This window comes from Salvia hispanica, chromosome 5 (genome assembly GCF_029641045.1).
Source record: "Salvia hispanica isolate PSC_SH4W2 chromosome 5, Shi_PSC_v1, whole genome shotgun sequence".
NCBI lineage: Eukaryota > Viridiplantae > Streptophyta > Magnoliopsida > Lamiales > Lamiaceae > Salvia > Salvia hispanica.
Window position 1 is genome coordinate 37,225,150 of NC_142696.1, and position 21,936 is coordinate 37,247,085.

The 21,936-nt window shown below is 38.3% G+C and overlaps 1 protein-coding gene and 1 non-coding gene across 2 annotated transcripts; both read left to right on the forward strand.

Moving 5' to 3' along the window:
* The first annotated feature begins 1,942 nt into the window (after positions 1 to 1,942).
* LOC125186066 (uncharacterized) lies at positions 1,943 to 2,835 on the forward strand. Its single transcript, XM_048082382.2, has one exon. The coding sequence runs from the start codon at positions 1,991 to 1,993 to the stop codon at positions 2,594 to 2,596; it is 606 nt and encodes a 201-aa protein (XP_047938339.1). The 5' UTR covers positions 1,943 to 1,990; the 3' UTR covers positions 2,597 to 2,835.
* Positions 2,836 to 19,943: 17,108 nt separating this feature from the next.
* On the forward strand, positions 19,944 to 20,050 carry LOC148926770 (small nucleolar RNA R71). The gene has a single exon (XR_016131882.1). It is a non-coding gene; the product is annotated as a small nucleolar RNA R71 (small nucleolar RNA).
* The last annotated feature ends 1,886 nt before the right edge of the window (positions 20,051 to 21,936 follow it).

Below are 21,936 nucleotides of genomic sequence, written 5' to 3' on the forward strand. Positions count from 1 at the left end.
TATGTTTCAATTTAACAACATAGAGAATATATACATTCCTTTCGTCCTAGGAGTGCCGATTTGCCATTTCAGTTCCGCCTGCGATTAGGAGTCACGGTTCACATTTAAGTGAGTTTCATATTTCACTTACATTTTATTATAAAATTAATATATAGAACTGATCTCCCACTATCTTTTTCAGTCCATTTGTCTTTATATTTTTGTAAATCTCGTGGCAAACTTAATCAGGACTCCTAGTTGCGTACGCAGAAAATATTATATATAGTGATTTTTAATATTGTTATAAATAAAAAAAAATTAGTCTAAGTTTGTATACTACTATATATTATTCAAAATATCATACTTCAAATCCAATCAACTTATCTAAAACTCAACCAAATTTTTGTCCCACTCGTGTCCAAATTCAAAAATAAATTTGATATGAACCCTAAATAATAAGTTGTTTACATTACACTACTAATATAGTACCTCATTTATGGATTAATCAAACTCTATAATCAAGTACTACTCCCTCCGTCCCGGCTAAGATGACGCATTCGTTAGCCGGCACGGGATTTTAGGAGTTATTGATTAATGTGTTTAATTGGAGAGAGAAAAGGTGGGTGAAAGTATTAAAATAGAGAGAGAAAGAAAGATGAATATTTTAATAGGGGTGGGAAAAAGTAGTTGGGTGTATTAATTAGAGAGAGAAAGTTTCCATGAAAGAAAATGTGTCATCTTAATTGGGACAAACTAAAAAGGAAAATGTGTCATCTTAAGTGGAACGGAAGGAGTATTAGTTAAATAGTTGCAAGTTAAATGTTAGTAGTACTGAAAAAATAAACACAAATTAAATCGTAATTCAGTACAGTGAACCATGATTAATATTTCTACAGTTAAACCAAACACAAAATAACAAAACTAATGATGGAACACTAGAGATAGAGAATCACATAGCAATTTTTCCTCAACGTCCAAAAAAAAAAATAAAAAACTTTTGACAGCTGTTTATATAAGGAATTCACAATCAATGTTTGGTACATGCATATGTCATTCGTAGATCGATCACTTTAAAACTCATGAGCATGAGCCATGGATGATGGACCTATCACCTATATAGAAGACCTATACACTATTATAGTACAGCCTTACCATAATTGGGTTATATTTAACCACATCCAATAATTATGTGGAATTAAAAAAGAATGATTACAAATTTACAATATTTTGTTAGTTATATCTATATGGAATTCTTTTGGCACAGATATATGATTGTACGTAATTTTTCATATGTATGTACTGTAATATTTTGTCCACCAAACATTCATGTTTTGTATTCTTACATGAAATAAACATTCAAATATTTGTCCCTCACCTACTATTTACCACTTCTTTTTTCTTTTCTTTTTTAAATTCCAGATTGTGCACAAATTATTTTCACCTAAAGAGGGTTTGGATTCTTTTAAATCCTCTAATTGTGATAATCTTATGTGACACTCTAGTGATGTAGTAGTATTTCTTGCTTTTTGCACCCTCTATTTGACTCAAATTCAAAATCCACCACGCTGCACTTTTAAAGTTTTTTAGCAAGCTTTTTATCTTAGCCAGCTCGAAATTGTCTCCCAATTTCGAAGATGTATGGCGGGCTTTGGCAAATTTAAATACTTTTGAGGATTTGTTAGTATGATCAATATTTACTACTCCATAATATGTAAAATTTGATGCCTTAATAATAATCACTCTACTATTTGCATGCATTTTAGGATAATCATTGAGGATGATGATAATACTAAATGGAAAATCGAACCGCTCCAACAAACAAAAAATCAAGAAACAAATCACAAAGAAATAGTCACACTTCACAATGTGCAAAAGTTATTGCCAACTTTATTCAAATTACCTACTAACTAGTAACAATTGGAATTCAAACTCCCTTTATAAATCCACCACATCAAAACACACACACACACACACACACAAGAGAGAGAGAGAGACCAAAAACATTAGCAAAATGGCTGGCCTCTCCTCCCTCAAAAATTCAAACCCCCTTCACATTTTCCCCATGAAACCATCAACACCAATATCAAAGCTCAAAACCCTCATCCAAACCTTCATCTTCTCCCACTTGTACCGCGCCACACGTGCCTTCGCCAAGGCAAAATCGCTTCTCCTTGAGCACGTGCGCGACATACATTTCCTACACCTAGTGGAGTTCAAAAGGGGTAGGAACTCCAAGAGAAAGCTGTATTTCGGCTCGTTTAGACTCCACTACAATTGGTGTGCATCACACGTGATGCCTTTGTCTGAAGAGAGCTACCCCAACTCCCACATCTACTATGATGCTAGTTGGAACGTACTCGTTCCAACTAACACCAACAAGGCATCGACAACGTTGGCAATCCCAGATGGGATAGCGTCGTCTCTGGAGTATCGAGAGCCGGAAGGGCTCTCTAGATACTTAGAGTGGCTTGAGGAGGAGAAGGGAAATCAAGAATCAAGCTCAAATGAGATTGATAAACTTGCTGATTTGTTTATTGCGGATTGTCATGAGAAATTCAGGCTGGAAAAACAAGAATCTTATAGAAGATTTCAGGAAATGATGGCTAGAAGTATATGACAATATTTAAATTCAAATGGAACTTTTACTTTTTTTGGGTCCTTTTTGATTCTTGTGTTTATGGGGCTTAATTGCTCTTTTTTCTTTTCTCTTTTCCTAGGTTTGTTGGATTTCTACAAATTCAGTGAAGATCTTGATTTAATCATTTAATTCCATAGTTGAGTATAAGATTGAGTGTAGATTTAAAAAGAGTACAATATGGATCAGTCAATATATATGAGACTATATATATAGTACTATATCTCCATATTAAGTGATTTTGAATTTGAGATCCATCCCGATACACATCTACGTAATTACCACTTAATTAATGAGCTATATTTTGAGAGAATAATTTTAATTATACTCGTACTCTCAAAGATTTTTGTATCGTACCTTTATACTATATACTATAGTTTTTTACTATAAAATTTCAGATAATAATAGAATTAAGGATGAAATACATATAACTTGTTGGAAAAACAATTATATTTGACAAAATTTAGGTATGTCAGGCAATTTTATAAATTAGCCAGAAAAATGATGAAATTTGAATTTGTGTAAATTTGAATTTGTTTACACAAATTGTGCAAAAAAAAAATAGTCATATAAGTGTAATATATTGTCAATATTTTCAATATTTTCAATTAAATAATGTTTTTCCGTATGAATATACAACATCTTTTACTAATCAACAAGGACGTTCACATGTTAATTTATAGCTACATAATTTCACCAAAAAATTTCCTATGGGATGTTTGCGAATAGATCCAAATTACTTTCTAATTTTATGGTTGATTTTGAAATAACAAAACTAGTTAAAAAAATATCCTAATATCACGCATTCACGCTTCTTCCAATAGTTCACCATATTTATTAAAACAATTGGGCTTAAAATTTATGGAAACAGGCCCGGAATAAGATATAGTAAGTCCCATTTGTGCCTTATCCTGAAATTAAGGTCACTACTTTGAAACTTTCACGTGAATTTAAAGTTTGTGATACGATAAAGCCGAAGAGGGGATAGAATTGTCTATATATCTAGAAAAGTTAAAATCATGCTACACCGGATAACAATCTTGTTTAGTAATACTACTTACTAGTTACTATTATCTCATCAACCTGAATTTATTAAACTTAATAAGTTAGAATAGATTTTGCATATTGTTAGAAAATGTACACTTGTTCAATAAGATTTTGCATTGATATAGAAAATATTGAAGGGACTCACTACGCCCATTCATAATGTACTACTATTAAATTTTAAAAATTAAATCCCATGATTGACCATGCTACTAGACTTGTCCAAGGTTTACTGAACCGGTGGTTAAAATCGAAACCGTAACCGCCGGTTACGGTTCCGAACCGAAACCGTCGATTTTTGAACCGTGGTTCGGTTCAGGTTCAAAAAATTTCGAACCGAAACCGTGCCGGAACCGCGAAAAACTGCCGAAAAACCGTGAAATCAATTCGGAACCGTAAAAAATCGGCGATTCAGAACTGTGAAAAACCGTAAAAAATCACCGGAAAACCGCCGGTTCGGAACCGAAACAGAAACCGGCGGTTTTGGAACCGGAACCGTGAAACACCTCGCGGTTCGGTTCCGGTTCAACAATTTCCAAAATCGAAACCGGCGGTTCCGAACCGTAACCGCTGATTCCTGAACCGTGGGCATCTCTACATGCTACGATTAATGTTTGGTAGCAATCAAATAAACAAAAATGAAGATGTAGGTATGACAGTGAAGTCATGCGTGCAAAACTTTCTTGATTCCTACTATTTCTCAATTATTGCTTTTTCATATTTTTTGTGATGGATATCCATACGGTGAAAATATTCGTGTTAATTAGCAGAGATATGTTTCAAATTCAATTTCCGTCGTCCCATTTCCCTCCTCTACTCAAAATAACAACAACAAAAAGTTGTTTATTTCATCTACGTGTACTATTCATAATTCAATTCATGGGTATTTTAAATAATTTAAAAAATGTTAATAGGCCTTGAATCTGAATTGTTTGTCGCTAGTCAAACGGGGTCTCAGTGTTATGTTTCTGTTTTGGGTCCTAATTGTTATATGGGTCTAGCTCGTCGTCTATGTGTCTACTTATATAGAAGTAGGACACATAACTCTGGAATCCGAAAACAATCTGTTAGAATCGGTATTGGTGGGAGAAGTTTTCTTCTGTATTACTGAATAATAAATATGATACAAGGATTACATATTTATAGGCTAAGTATCTACATATATGGTAAGGGATGTATTCAAATCCTTTTCATATCTTTTGTCCCTGTTCCTTCTTAATCCTAGCCCCACGATTTTGTCATCTGACGGTTAGATTAATGCCACGTGTCATTTAATAATGCACATTTTCATTCTAATAATGCACAGCGGCTAATAATGCAACATTATAGACTAATAATGCACATTTTCATTCTAATAATGCACAACGGCTAATAATGCAACATTATAGACTAATAATGCATTGATCACACAACCATCCAATTCAAGGATCCAAAGGCTGAGATTAAGAAGGAAATAGGACACTTAGGGTGCAAAGGAGCCTAACGCACCCCTATATGGTAAACCTAGATTTACAATAATTTCTTTACTCTAATTAGGGCACAATATATTCTCTTATCAATTACTCCCTCCGTCCCATTAAAGATGACCCACTTTCCTTTTTGGTTTGTCCCAACCAAGATGACCCATTACTTAAAATGGAAACCCCTTTATTTCTACTTTATCCCCTCTCTCTTACTTTACTCTCTCCATTTAACACACAAAATAAAGTTGCATAAAATCCCGTGCCACCCAAGAAAGGGGTCATCTTCCTTGGGACGGAGGGAGTACATAATATTCTCCCGATATTATGCAATCTTATTCCAATACTCCCCCTCAAGCTAAGTGATGGGGTTCCCAATACTTAGCTTGCCCAGTATTTCTCGAAATGACTTTGAATTTACTGCCTTCGTCAAAATATCTGTCAGTTGATCTTCGGACTTGACATAAGGCATTTCCACCACCTTTGCTTCGAGATTTTCCTTTATGAAGTGTCTATCTACTTCCACATGCTTTGTTTTATCATGTTGCACCGGGTTTTCAGAGATACTGATAGCCGCCTTGTTGTCACAAAATAATCTACAAGGAAGAGCGGATCGAAGATCTAACTCAGTCATAAGCATCCGTAGCCATAACACCTCTGTCAGTCCACTCTTAATTCCCCGGAACTCTGCCTCTGCGCTAGAGAGTGCAACTACCTTCTGCTTCTTACTTCTCCAAGTCACGAGGTTACCTCCTACAAAGGTAAAGTAGCCGGCGGTAGACCTTCGGTCATTCGGATTTCCTGCCCAATCTGCATCAGTAAAGGCGTGTATCTCCATGTGACCGTGCTTCTCGAACATAAGCCCATGCTCGGCTGTTCCCTTCAAGTATTTGACAATTCTTAATGCTGCTTCCCAATGTTCTTCTTGTGGTGAATGCATAAACTGACTCACTACTCCAACTGCATATGCAATATCAGGTCGTGTGTGAGATAGGTAGATAAGCTTACCGACTAGCCTCTGATATCTCCACCTATCGGTTAGCTTCGCTCCTTCCTTTATCTGCAATCCATGATTTTGCACCATAGGAGTATCTGCTGGCTTACAATCAATCATCCCTATTTCGGCCAATAAGTCCAGTATATATTTCCTCTGATTTATGAAGATTCCCTTATTTGACCTTAGCACCTCTATCCCCAAGAAGTACTTAAGGAGACCCAGATCCTTCATCTCAAACTCATGGAATAAGTTCTTCCTTAGTTCGGCTATCTCCTCCTCCTCATCATCTCCAGTAATGATCATGTCGTCTACATATATAATCAAGCATGTGATCTTTCCTCCCTTTTTCTTGATAAATAAAGTATGATCTGAATTACTCTGCTCATATCCGTACTTCTTCATCACTTTCGTAAATCTCCCAAACCATGCTCGTGGTGACTGCTTCAACCCGTATAGAGTCTTCTTGAGCTGGCACACTTCCCCATCTTCAAACTCTCCCGTGAAACCAGGCGGTGGTTCCATGAATACTGGCTTAGGTAATTCTCCGTGCAGGAATGCATTTGTCACATCGAACTGGTGGAGCGGCCAATCCTTATTAGCAGCAATCGAGAATAACACTCGCACGGTATTAATCTTAGCAACTAGGGAAAAAGTTTCAGCATAATCCACTCCATACGTCTGAGTGTATCCCTTCGCCACGAGTCGTGCCTTGTATCTCTCTATTGTCCCATCTGGTCTTCTTTTAATCGTGAATACCCATCTGCACCCAACAGTTCTAGCTCCTTCAGGTAACTTGCTTTTGATCCATGTATTATTCTTCATCAGGGCTTTCATTTCAACAAGCATTGCTTCTCTCCATTTCTTATGCTTCATTGCCTCTTCGGCTGTCTGTGGGATTTCCTCTTCTTCGTATAGTGCAGCTTCAAATGCCCGTGCCATTTTTGTCAGGTTTCCTTGTACGAAGTTCGCCACTCCATATCGGCTTTTCTTCCCTATCTTTTCAGGGTAGTATCGTTTGGCCGGGATCCCCCTTGTACTTCGAAAAGGGAGTATGTATCTCCCGGTATCTCCATCCACGGTATTATCCTCCTCTTGGGGTTCTGTATCAACCAGATCAGTAATAACTGGAATTCCAACATTCGGTTCAGGGATTACCTCGGATATCGTTGGAAGAGGATTGCTTGAGGGCGGATGAGAGGGTTCATGTGGTGAGACTTGCTCGGCGGCAGTGACCACCACTGGATCTGTTGGGTCCCCAATCGAGGAGCTTGGCAATGGCACAATCCAACTTAGATAGTCCTCGGATTTATTTGGACCACTCTCCCCCTGACTACTAAGGTGGGTATGATAAAAGAATTCAGTTTCTAGGAAATTGCAGTTCATGGTGGTGGTGATTTTTCGAGTGGACGGGTCATAACATCTGTAGCCTTTTTAGTTTACCCCATACCCCACAAAAACACATTTGGTTGCACAAGGTGATAGTTTAGTTCTTTCGTGTTTTGGGACATGAGTGTAAACAGTACAACCGAAGACTTTCGGCTGAAGGTTTAGGTGCTCGGGTATTTTGGCTTGTTTGGAAAGGGTATCAAGAGGGGTTTTCATGTTTAGTGTTTTAGTTGGGAGGCGATTGATTAGGTAAATAGATGTTGCAACTGCTTTTGGCCAAAAAAAAGTAAGGACTTTGGATTCAATCATTAGGGCTCGGGTCATCTCTAGAATTGTTCGGTTCTTTCGTTCAGCTACCCCATTTTGTTCGAGATGTGTATGCACAGGAGGTTTGGTGGATTACGCCCTTGTCTTTGCAAAATTGGGTCATAGTACTGTTCACAAATTCCCTCCCATTATATGATCTTAGGGTTTGGATAGTGGTATGAAATTGTGTTTGGACTAGTTCAAAGAAAGAGGTAAATCTATCAAAAACATCATACTTGTGTTTTAGAAAATAAATCCATGTCATTCTAGTGCAATCATCAACAAAAATCACAAAATATCGAAAACCATTCCCACCAACAGTGGGTGCAGGACCCCAAACATCAGAGTGTACTAAAGAAAACATGGATTTCACACGAGTATTTGTAGGCTTAAAAGATTGTCTATGGCTCTTGGCCAAAACACAAGTTTCACAAGAAAAATCAGAAGAAATTGAAAGGTTCGGGTAAAGCAATTTAAAGTAACCAGAAGAAGGGTGTCCTAGTCTTCGGTGCCAGAGCCAAGTTTCCTGTTTTGTGGATCCGTGAGCCAGCATCGCACTGCCATGTTGAGCTATCTCGTCCACATAATAGAGTCCTTGTTTCTCAGTGCCACGCCCAATTATCCTCCTCGTCTGAATATCCTGTAAAATACAAAAGTCGGGATTCATCATAAGTGTGCAGTTCAATTCCTTTGTCACATGACTAATAGACATCAGTCTCTGAGATAAAGTAGGAACATATAAGCAATTCCTAAGCCGAAGTGTAGGAGATATTTCAATTGTGCCCGACCCCTCAACAGTAATCAGTTCCCCATTCGCAGTTCTAATATAGGATTTCGTGCTTTCATCAAAATTAATAAAATCACGTTTATCTGGAGTCATGGTATCAGTTGCCCCACAATCAAATATCCAGCCCTTTGAGTATTCATCAGAAGTGTTATATACATGAAATGCAGCGGAAGTTTCTAGTAGGGGTGCAAATCGATTTTCAGACACATAATTGGGGTAAGTATGGGATTTCTGAATTTTCTTGGGTCCAATTTTAATTTTCATGGGACCAGGGGGTCGAAAAATAAGGGAATGGGGTACTTTTTGATATTTTCTACAAGTGTGCCAAACCCTCTACCTCCTCGCTCCGTTCTCTCCGGCGATTCCATCCTCCCGGTGAAATTGCCGGCTCCACTCACGTTGCCGCCGTTCAGGTGACTCTCTTGTCTCGCCCCCGTCCCTGGTCCAGTCGGATCCCCCTGATTTCCGACATCGTTGTGCCGCTGTGCTCCTTCTCCATTAACTCCGATGGCTAATTTAGCCTGAGCGGCCCTCGCTTTTTGTCTTTCTTCCCACCACTCCGGGTATCCCAATCTTTTGAAGAAAGTCTCCCACGTATGCTTCTGTTTTCCACAGTGGGAGCACCATAGTTTTGAGGTGTCGGGGCGCTGATTCCCCGGTCGGCTGGCGGTGGTGGAGCGCGGTGGAGCGCCGCAGTGGTTCGGTGGTCTCTGGTTTTGGGCGATTGAGCCTTGTCCAATAGTTGCGAATCCGTGTCCGATTTCACTCCCGTATGATGAATTGGCTCTGCTGTCGGCTTCTCCGGTGGGTGACGGCGATGTCGGTGGCATGATTCGACGTCGAGCCGCCTCCGTCTTCACCCACCCATAGGCTGCCGCTACTGATGGGTATGGTTCTTCCTTCAAGATCTCCCTCCGGACGAAATCGTACTCCTGGTTCAGCCCCGTTAGGAACTTGATTAACCGTTTCTCGTTCGAGTGTACCCTGTACTGACCGATTCCTTTGTCGCAGCAAGTCACAGGCTGCTTTTGGCAGCGATCAATGTCCACCCACAATCCGTGGAGCTTCCGGTAATATGTCTCCAAATCGAGATTTCCTTGTCTAATTGTAATTACCTTCTCTTCCAGATCGTAGATAAGGTATTTGTCAGCCTTGCTTTCGAAAGTTACAGCGAGGCTATCCCACAACGCCTTTGCCGTTTGGTGGTGGGCGAAATCCGAGATGATGTCGTTCTCGATGTTGTCAACAATCCACGAGAACACCACTAGGTCGTTCTCCTCCCATTCCTCGAATCCTTTGCTTCCCGGTTCTGGAGCTTCGTTCTTGATGTAGGGGTACGCCCCTCGGCCGCCGATCTTCACCTTGATCAGTCTCGACCATAAGGGGTAATTCTTTCCATTTAACTTGAAGGCTATGGTGACGCCCTTGTTGTTTCTTAAGCTTTTGGTCTGTTCTTGGTTGGGTTTTGTCTCTTCTTCGAAATCTGACATGTTTCTAGTATAGGAGTTGTTTTTCTGGGCTGGTAAACAGGTCGTGTATTGGTGTATCGGCTATGATGAAATTTTTCTGAGCCAGAATCGTTTCTGCTCTGAGGCCATGTTAGAATCGGTATTGGTGGGAGAAGTTTTCTTCTGTATTACTGAATAATAAATATGATACAAGGATTACATATTTGTAGGCTAAGTATCTACATATATGGGAAACCTAGATTTACAATAATTTCTTTACTCTAATTAGGGCACAATATATTCTCATATCAATTACATAATATTCTCCCGATATTATGCAATCTTATTCCAATACAATCTGTTCTCCGATTCCTGCCCGTGGATGTATCCAATACAACGTTGGTGAACCACGTAAATTTGTGTCTCTTTACGTTTCTTTTTGTCTCGATTACACAATTGCTATATTCTCTCAAACGAAAAATTAGATATGATTGGAAACAAAATTACATAGTGTTAGTCATATATATATATATATATATATAGAGAGAGAGAGAGAGAGTAGTGATATGTGGCAAATGCCCCTTAAGTATATAACTAGAGAACAAATCACAGCCACAAGATTAAGAAAATCAAGGGCTAGTTTTAACACATGTGATTTTCGAATTTAAAGGAGAAATCAGTTCACTCTAACACAAATTTACTTCACTATACAAGGCGGGGGTATAATGGACATTTCTCTAATAAAATTAGGTTAACAATTTTAATTACGCAAATCAATCGATCCCGCCTTCACTGTTCTTCCCGTCGTCTCCATCCATCGTCGCCGTCTTCTCGTTCCTGCAATCGCCGCCGTTTCCATCCATCGCGTCTGCAATCGCCGTCGCCTTCATCCATAGTCGAACAATGAATCCAAATCAGAAAGATTTTTCAAAATGCAAGTTGTTCTACTAGTTTATGATTTAGATTTCTCATTCTAATTTAGATTTAGTTTTAGAATAAAAGTTAGTTTTGAGAATTCTGCAAATTCAAACATATGAACATCTGCTTACAGTTAATCACTACAGTTAACTACTTCTATTTTTTTGTGTAGGTTTTGATCGAGAGAAAAAAAGAAAAACAACAACCGTAGACTCCGATCGTGAGTATTACATTATTAGTGAAGTATTACATTAACAAATACATACTCTGTTTTTCATTTAGTGAAGTATTACATTATTAGAGTGAAGTGTTTGTGAAGTATTACACTATTCTAGTGCTATAGTGAAGTGGTTGTCATCTATTCTTGTAGTGCTTTGTTTTTCCATTTCAGTGAAGTAAAACATGGTTAGAGTGAAGTAGTCCAGTGTTAGAGTGAAGTGTCTGTCATCTATGCTTGTAGTGCTCTGTTTTATCAATTCAGTGAAGTAAAACATGGTTAGAGTGAAGTATTTTAGTGTTATAGTGAAGTTTCTGTCATCTATGCTTCTAGTGCTTTGTTTTTCCATTTCAGTGAAGTAAAACATGGTTAGAGTGAAGTAAAACGTGGTTAGAGTGAAGTAGTCCATGGTTAGAGTGAAGTGTTTGTTATCTACAATGAAGTAAAATTTTTTGTATTATGCTTGATATTTCAGTGGAAAAAAAGTTGGCAGAAATTGCGGCTGAGATTGTACCAATCGACATACTTAAAGGTTTCATGAAATAATTTCAGTCTTTTGATTCTATATGCATATGAAAAGAAAGAATATTCTAATTTTATGTATTTCTATAGAACAAATGAAAGGTCATAAAGATTCAGCAAATGAAGCAATTGTTGTCGAGAAAAGAATGAAGAATCGGGAGGATGAAACACTTAATGCCGAGAGAAGGATGAAAAATCGGGAGGATAGACCTTCCAAACAAAAAACTACAGCTTCTACTACAAATGAAGCAGATGTTGCAGATGTTGCAGAGAAAAGGATGAAGAATAGGGAGGATAAACCTTCCAAACAAAATACTACTGATTATTCTGAAAAGAGGTCGAAATATATTCATGATAGACCTCAATGTGAGTTATTTAATTATTTAGTATCTTAATGAAATATATTATGTATATGGCACAAATTAGAGTTAAGTGTCTGTCATCTATGCTTGCAGTGCTTTGTTTTTCCATTTCAGTGAAGTATTCCAGTGTTAGAGTGAAGTATTCTAGTGTTATAGTGAAGTGTCTGTCATCTATGATTGTAGTGCTATGTTTTTCCATTCAGTAAAGTAAAACATGGTTAGAGTGAAGTAAAACAAGGCTAGAGTGAAGTATCCCAGTGTTAGAGTGAACTACAATATTTGCTTACAGTGAAGTGTATTGTGCATGCTTGTATTGCTTTGTTTTTCCAGTTCAGTGATGTAAAACATGCTTGTAGTGAAGTATTCCAGTGTTAGAGTGAAGTGTCTGTCATCTATGATTGTAGTGCTCTGTAATTACATTTCAGTGAAGTAAAATATGGTTAGATTGAAGTGTCTGTCATCTATGATTGTAGTGCTTTGTAATTACATTTCAGTGAAGTAAAACATGGTTAGAGTGAAGTATTCCAGTGTTAGAGTGAAGTGTCTGTAAACTATGATTGTAGTGCTCTGTAATTCCATTTCAGTGAAGTATTTCAGTATTAGAGTGAAGTGTTTGTGATACAGTACAGTGAAGTAATTTTTTTTGTATTATTTCTTCTAGGCTCAAAGAGAAAAGGTTTAAATGATGACAATGAAGAGTCTGCTGCAAAGAAGCAGAATAAGGCTAAAGGAAAGAAAAAAATGGTGTCGGATGATTTTGAAAATATTAAAATCAGGAGACCGAAACTTGTTGTCAAGGTAGGAATTAAAAATCTAGTTGATGCCATAGAGAAGATGAACAAAAGACAACTAGCTGCGCTGGAAGAGATGGGATTCGGGCAGCTTGTCCATCTAAAGATCAGAAGTATTCCTGCGGAAATGGCATTTTCACTCCTGGAGAATTTTAATCTAGACAACTGCACAAGAATCAAGTTAATTGATGATGAGCCGTTGCATATCACTGATGAGGATGTGCATGCGACCTTAGGATTGCCAAGAGGGGAGTGGAAGATAAATATTGAAAAGAAGTATTACATAAACGATGATATGCAGAACATTGCAAAAGCTTTGAAGAAGGACAGAAATTCAATCTACGCAACTGATTTGCAAGACCAGCTTGATACTGATGTAGATGGTGGTGAGTTGTTTAAAAAAGTTTTTCTTGTACTATTGGACTCTGTGCTGATCTCACCATCTGCAAATGGGATTTGTGATGGAAGAATATTGGACTATATAGACAACATTTCCAATGTGAGAAAGTACAACTGGTGCAACTATATTTTGAATGTGCTAATCACAGCACATGATAGCTGGAAAAAAAAAGAACAAATCCACTCCATTCACTGGACCCATCACTTTCTTATTGGTGAGTTTTCTAATTTAAGCACAACTTATAGTGAAGTAAAACATGGTTAGAGTGAAGTATTCCAGTGTTAGAGTGAAGTGTCTGTCATCTATGATTGTAGTGCTTTGTTTTTCCATTTCAGTGAAGTAAAACATGGTTAGAGTGAAGTATTCCAGTGTTAGAGTGAAGTGTTTGTCGTCCCAGCTTATAATCCATGTTTGAACCTTTTTGCAGGCATGCTATGTTGATAGGGTTGTCTACAGGACGAGGATGGTGGTTCGAAGATTTCCCACTGTCCGGAACTGGACAACCACCCTTCTTAGGGAAAGAGGTCAGTTGGAATTCAAAAATGGTGGTGTTATAGGCCGAGGAAGCATAGAAAGCATTATTGACCCGGTCTCCATTGAAGCTTTATATGTCAATAATGATTCAATCATTGTCACTGCCCCTGTCCCTTCTACCACTGAGAATACTCTCCCACCAAATGATGAAGCTCCTGTGAAAACTCTTCCAAAAACCGAAGCTCCTTCAACTAATGAAGCTCCTGGGAATACTTTGCCAACAACTGAGGAAGCTTCTTCAAATGATGAAATAAAAAGTTCAATAAGGGAAGCTACAGCTTCTATTAAAAAAATGATGAACTGTATAAAGAATGCTCCGGCAACTAGCAAAGACATCAATTGCTTCAAGGTTGTAGCAGTAACTGCCCTTAGAATGGTGGGTGTCGAGGTTGCTCGAGTCGAACAAGCTGTGTCAAATCCAATTGATAATATGACACATGCTATGGAAGTCGATCAAGAGGATAATCCAGAGTGGATTGATCTCATGGAAAAGATGATGGAAATCTATGTTGAAAAGAGCAAACTAGTGGCTGAAGGCACATCAATTTTTCCTGATATTAACTTGGAAAAGAAAGATGTAAGTTGAAGTGTTGTAATGATGCAAACAATTTGATTTTGATTTTGGTCTGTTGTGTTTTAAAACTTGACATATGATTCAGGGTGAACTAAAAAAATTTCTATGATGCTGTATTTTAATTTATAATACTTTTTTACTTCTTGTTTATATCTACCTTTTAAATTTTTGTATTTATGATTAAATACATATCACTATATGCAGGTGACAAAAGAATTTTGTGCTGATCTAACTAAAGGAGGATTACAAAACACACAATTGAAGGTAATACAGATATCTAGTACATTTGTATTGTGGTATTTATATTTGATATTCTTTTCTTGTTATGAAAATAGGATGACAATGTGGATGCCCAAATTGCGTCTGCATTAGAAGCGTTCATGGGGATAGGTGGTGATGATGAATGCATTCAGTCAGAATTGAAAGAAGCTGAACAAAATCGTACAGCCGAATTAGTAGTTTACGATCCGGATATTGTAAGAATTGATAAAATGCTTATTGTGAAGTAAAGCATGACTAGAGTGAAGTATTCAAGGGTTAGAGTGAAGTGTTTGTCATCTATGCTTGTAGTGCTTTGATTTTCGATTGCAGTGAAGTAAAACATGGTTAAAGTGAAGTATTCTAGTGTTAGAGTGAAGTCTCTGTCATCCATGCTTAAAGTGCTTTGTTTTTCCATTTCAGTGAAGTAAAACATGGCTAGAGTGAAGTATTCTAGTGTTAGAGTGAAGTGTCTGTCATCTATGATTGTAGTGCTTTGTTTTTCCATTTCAGTGATGTAAAACATGCTTGTAGTGAAGTATTCCAGTGTTAGAGTGAAGTAGTCCAGTGTTAGAGTGAAGTGTTCCAGTTATAGAGTGAAGTGTCTGTTTATCCATGCTTGTAGTGCTTTTTTTTCCATTTCAGTAAAACATGGTTATTGTGAAGTAAAACTTGCTCTATTTTTTTATTTCAGTAATGTAAAAATAAACATCCAGTGAACTATATGTCTTATAAAGTGAAGTATATAAACAATATAGTGAAGTTTTCATCTCATTCTTGCCCTGACAGGCAAGTGCTAGGATTGAACAAATGGCAATACGTTCAAAAGCTGAGAAGAGAAAAGCCGCTGCTCTGCGATCTCCATTCTATGAAAGAATGGTTCAGGCAAAAACAAAGTTTACCTTGCAAGAGTCACAAATATTTTTTTGGATTATGACAACACCTAAATTAAATGAGTAAGATTTATATTATAGTTCTTATTTAGAAGAAAAAATATACAAAAGTAATCTTAACACACATACATGTTTGAACAGGGACAACATATTGTATGATGATGATGTTGTAATTGTAACAAAAAGAGAATTTTGTTCACTGTTGCCGCATGAGCTAGTAGAAGTGGGTGTGATCAACGCGTGGGCATCTTATTTGAATAACATGGAAGAATACATGGCTCTATCTTCATCGAGGCGCCTGTTTTTTACAACATACCTATGTGTAAGAATAGTATAAATTTTGAAAAATGAATTGATGGTATATGTTCATTATAAAGCATGTTTACTTCACTATATGTTCACTATAGTGAATTATTTATATCCAGATTTGACTTGTCTCATCTTTCAGCTGTATACAGTTGTACAACGGCCTGATGGGGCGGACATCAACACCACAATTGATAGATTCTGTAGCAATCTAGAAGATGAGATTAAACAAATTCCGTATTTCAAGTGGGTCGACGTAGATTTGGTAAATATTGAATATAAAAGATTCTTTGTTATATTCACTGTTGTTTTTATTCTGAAATTGTTATCATCTTTGTAGGTGTTCTTTCCAATTTGTGCTGCGAAACATTACTACACCATATGCTTTAGATTTAGCACTAAAAGCATAGTGGTGATTGACAATTCAAAGAATGGTAGTGATGAGGACATCACAATCAATTATGGTAGCATACCTGAAACTGTGGTAAGTATACATGATATATAGTTAAGTATTTTGTGATTACAGTGAACTAGAATACTCTTTACAGTGAACTACCTCTGATATTCATGATAATATATTGCAGAGAATGTATTTTTGTCATTATTTGACAAAAATGGGTTATCACGTGCAATGCAAATCAATAAAGGATGTTACCATAAAGATGCTAAAAATGTCTTGGAGAACAACATCAAATGCAGAAGATTGTGGAATTTTTTTGATGAGACATATGGAATGTTATTATGGTGAGCGGGAACAAGATTGGAAATGTGGATTATCTACAAGGAGCAAGGGAATACTCCAAAGACTAAGAGCAAAGTATTGCAGCGCATTAATGTTGTCAGAAATAAACCATGAGTCATTAAAAAACATGGTAACAACATCAAAGCATTATAAAGAATGTGAGAAAAACATGGACATAGATGTGGAAAACATGATTGTAAACTTCAAGCGTTCATGAACTATTGTACAAAACTTCATTTAAATTCAATAGTTAGTTCCTATTTTCTGTCGAGCTATTTACTTCACTATATGCACAATATAGTTCACTATATGCACAATATACTTCACTATATACACAATGCACATCATTGGAGTGAAGTAAAACAAAGCTAGAGTGAAGTATTACAGTGTTAGAGTGAAGTGTCTGTTTATCCATGCTTGTAGTGCTCTGTAATTCCATTTCAGTGAAGTAAAACATGGTTAGAGTGAAGTACAACATGGTTAGAGTGAAGTAAAACATGGTTAGAGTGAAGTGTCTCATCTATGCTTGCAGTGCTTTGTTTTTCCATTTCAGTGAAGTAAAACATGGTTAGAGTGAAGTATTCTAATTTTTAGCATAATAACATTTTAAGCAAAAACAACCAAATTAGGACACAAAAAAAATCATCCCCCAACGTGAATTCATCCCCCATGCAGAGACGTATCAACCAAATATCCATAAAAACCAACAATCTCTACAAAATTACATATATTGCAATTCATGGAAGTAATAATAGCCTCACAATGCTATGAACATGATTGCTACTTTTAAACTCTAAAAACCAAGAGAGAATCATCATTCACAACTTAATAATCACCAATCAAGCAAATTTTTAAACCATAGAATTCAAAAATTCATACACATAATCATCCCCCATCATGAATTAAGAGATTCTACCGAACAATTCACCCAAAATAAAGCACAATCCATGGAAGAAGTAAAGAAAAAACCCAGAAATTGAGTTAGGATTCATACCTTTTTGTGGAGAGAATTTGTAGAAGAAGAGCTCTAGACTTTGAGAGAATTGAGAGAATGATAGTGTGGGTGTGTGAATTTGGTGATTTATATAGGTGGGGGTTGTGTGCAAGGAAGGAATTTGAGAAGGAATGTGAAAAGGAATGGAAAACATACCTTTTATGGTGGAAATCCCGTCTCTGGACTGCGTGTGGCGACCGCCGCGTCTCTCGTGGCGGGCCGCCACACGGGCCTTCGTAAACAGCAATCCTGGCGGGCCGCCGCGGCCCGTGCAGCGGTTACTCTGGCCCGCCCTAAGCCCGATCCTTCCTGCACATGTTAACACACGTGTGGCGACCGCCGTGCTTTAAGTGCGGCGACCGCCACCAAAATTTTTTTTTATTATATATATATTTTTTTAACAGACATAAAAAAAAAACGAGAAAATAAAATAAAATAATAAAAAAAAAAAAAATTGGGTTGCCTCCCAATAAGCGCTTTTGTTAAAGTCGTTAGCTCGACTTGAAGTGGCCCACTAGTTGGGCGGATCAATAACTCGAGTGTTGAAAATTGGCATAGGGAGCAAATTGGTCCCTAGCTTCTTCCACCACCTGTACTTCCCCTCTTTCGTTTTGATGACGTATATCTCGGGGTCCTCTTTGGGTGTTTTCTTTGTCTTCTGTTTCTTCTTCTGTGGAGCAGATGTAGAAGAATTAGCATCACCCTTTTTATAAGAGTGTCTTACCTCTTTGATAATGTAGATAGTGGAGGTAGAAGGATCCTCCGCTTCAAAGGGATCTTTGGACTTGGTCAAGTCGGTAGCCATGACTGCTCTGCACTGTTGTTCCATTTTTGCCCGCTTTGCCTCCTCAAACTTTAGCATTTCGCTCTCGATCTTATAGGTGGATTGACCATGATTATCACTGATTGTGATCTCGCCACGACCTACATCAATCAAAGCTTTGCAAGTGGCAAGAAAATCTCTCCCTAAGATTAGAGGGACGTTCTTGTCTACTTTCATGTCGAGCACAATAAAGTCGGCAGGAAAAATAAAATCATCGACTTTAACTAAGACATCCTCAATCATACCTACAGTCTTGATGGACGAGTTATCGGCCAACCTGAGTGTTACATCTGAAGATTTGAGTGGCCCGATGTTGAGCTTTTCGTAGTACTTCAGTGGCATGAGATTGATGGACGATCCTAAATCGCACAGTGCTTTGTCAACCTTCCCTTCTCCAATTCGGCACCTAATGATGAACTGGCCCGGATCTCTTTGCTTCACTGCCCGTTCCTTTTGGATGATCTCGCTGCAATGATGCGGTAGCTTAAGGTCGGCTTTAGTCGGCTTTTTTCTCCTCATTACCGCCTCCCTTAGTAGCTTCGCATACTTTGGTATCTCCTGCAACGATTCAACAAGTGGAATGTTAGTATGGACTTTGCAAAACATGTTAAGGAATTGCTTGAACTGCTCTTCAAGCTTGAACTTCCTCTTTGGCTGAAAAGGGAGTACAATCCCGTTGTGCCGCACAAGCTCCTGCTTAGTGGACGATTCTACCTTGTCAGTGGCGGGCCGCTGCGGGGTGTGCGGCGGTCCGCCGGCGACTGGGCAGTCCCCAGATTTCTGCTTTGCCACCCACTTCTTGTTAATATCATCCACTCTTGCTGCTGCCTTTGCTCTATCCTCATCTAACTTCTTCTAAATTTGCTCCATTTGAGTGGTAATATTGGTTACAGCTGCCGAGATTGTGTTCATTCCTTGCTCGAGGTTGTTTATCCTTGCTTCGACCACTCCGATCTTGGTGTCATTAATCTTCCTATCTTGCGTAATTACCTCCAAGATCTTCGTGATTCCTTGTTCATACTTGTCTTCCTTCTTCATCGGCTCAACCACTCCTCCTTTGCTAACATTGAATCCTGCAGGGGGTTGCAAGTAATTATTGTTAGAATAAGAAAGATTTGGGTGCGGACGGTTCCCATTATAATTATTGAAATTACCGCCCCCCTGATTAGGGCGATAATTGTTATTGTAGTTTCTGGGACCGCCTCCTTGCACGTAGTTGATTTCTTCCACAGTTGATATGGCAGTTTCGGGTGCATTGACCGCCACTATGGAAGTTTCCGGAATTGGATCTTCCTTCCTCGAGATGTCCATTTGATCAATCCTGACTCTAAGTTCTGCTAACTCCCTAGCAAAAGAACTTTCTTCGGCCTCTTCTATGGCTGCTACTCTTCTCGTGGCATGCCTTTCCTTAGACCACCCCCGACTGTTGGTGGCGAACTCCTCGATCACCGCCATGGCATCCTCTCCTGTCTTTCTTAGAAATCCTCCATTTGCCCCTGAATCAAGCATAGCACATATTTTCTCGTTAAATCCATTATAGAGGATTCCTACCTGATGGTCTATGGAAAAACCATGGTTTGGGCATTTTCGAAGAAGAGCTTTGAAACGAGCAAATGCCTCATAGAGGGGCTCGTCATGGCCTTGTGTGAACTGAAAGATCTCACTTTTGAGCTTCAAAATAGTGCCTGGCGGGTAGTATTTGTCGAGGAAGGTAGCTACGATGTCCTTCCATGTGGAGACCTTTTCTGGTGGCATACACTCAAACCACTCCTTAGCAGAATCAATCAATGAGAATGGAAAAAGTCTTACCCGTATGGCATCGTCGTCGACACCATTTAATTTCAGAGTGTTTGCGATTTCCACGAATTTGGAGAGATGGCGGTTAGCATCTTCAGTCGCCCTACCTACAAAAGGAGTTTGCTCGACCCTTTGGATAAGGGGCATGCGTAACTCAAAATTGTTAGCATCAATACGAGGGCCGTTAGGAAAAGTGATCATATTCCCATGATTGAACATGTTCATCACAGGTAATGTTTCTCTGTTCTTCTTTTCCATGGCTTCTCGGGCTGCTCTTTCCGCATCTCTCTCATCCATCAGCAACTTCACCATCTCCTGCAGCTTCTCAATATCTGTTCAGTCACCCATTGTTCCTGATCCTTTTTCACTTCTTATTATTCTACGAGTTCTTTCAAGTTCTAAATCAAGCGGCTCTAAGATGTACTTCCCAGAACGCGTTCGCATACAAAACCTGCAAGACTCGAAAACAAAAACAAATTAAACTAAAAAATAAAAAAATAAAAAATAAAAATTAAAACAGAAAGCAATAAAAATCCAAAGTAGTAAAATTATCCGTTTGAAGATATCACTCCAAAGTGAATTGTCTTCCCCGGCAACGGCGCCAAAAACTTGATGCACTTTTTATTTGCACTATAAATACCTGCAAGTATACAGAGTAGGTATAGTATAGCAAAAGGTTAGTACCGGGTATCGAACACGGGGAAGATGTACACAAAGTGTCTATCTTCTACTAGAACTCAATTACTATCTGGAGAAACAAGAATTTTTGGAAACTTTTCGAAAACAGTAAATATTAAAAACAGTAAACAACTAAATGCAAGCAAATCACGGAGAGAAAAGTATAGAGATAAGGGGAATTCCAGGGATGTGCTTTCACTTTTATGGTTATACAAATTCCAAACTACAATATCCTAGCACAGTTAATACTTTGAAAGGACGAGTCACCTAGCTTATGCTCATGCGATACAAACGTTGATTACTAACATTAGGGTTGTCAATCCTAACACGTAACTCCAAAAAGCTCCTAAGACCCTTGAAAAGTCCTCACTCTCAATTAACAGTGCCGTTTTAAAGGAAGCTAACTGTAGTGTCTACTAAGTGGATCTAACTCGCTAGAACTCTGTCACAGTTATGAAGCAAGTTGTATTGAATCATACATAATTGTGTCACTCAATTATGAAGCATCATGATTAACTTAGGGAAGAAACAAAGTAAAAACAAAACGGATATTAAATAGAAAACGGAATTGTATAACCAAAGTTGCTACTAACACATCCCTAGAATCCTATGAGTTTAGTTACACATGACTGAATAAACTAAAAACATAGATTGAAGGGAAAGCAATTTGAACATAAAACTAAAGCAAATAAAACCCGTAGGTTGAATCCTTGTCGTTCTTGATGTTCTTGAAATCCTTCTCCAACTCCTTGCACAATTGAAGTACTCTAGCTTTTGATCTCTATGAATGTGTTCTTGTTGTGTGAAAAAAACTCTCTTTTGATGAAGCTTGAGGTCCTATTTATAGGGGAAGATTATTCCTCATCATAGAAGGAAAAGATCTTCAAAATTTGGTAAATCTTGGAGCAAATCTAGGGCTGGTCGGATTCACCGCCTTTCTCCGGCGGGCCGCCGCGCCTTGGCCGGCGGTCGCCGCGTTGGAGTCCAGAGACTCTGACCCTTCGGTGGCGGACCGCCACATGTCCTCCGGCGGTCGCCGGGCGAGACTCTTCTCCTAGCGTAAATTTCCGAGGCGGGCCGCCACA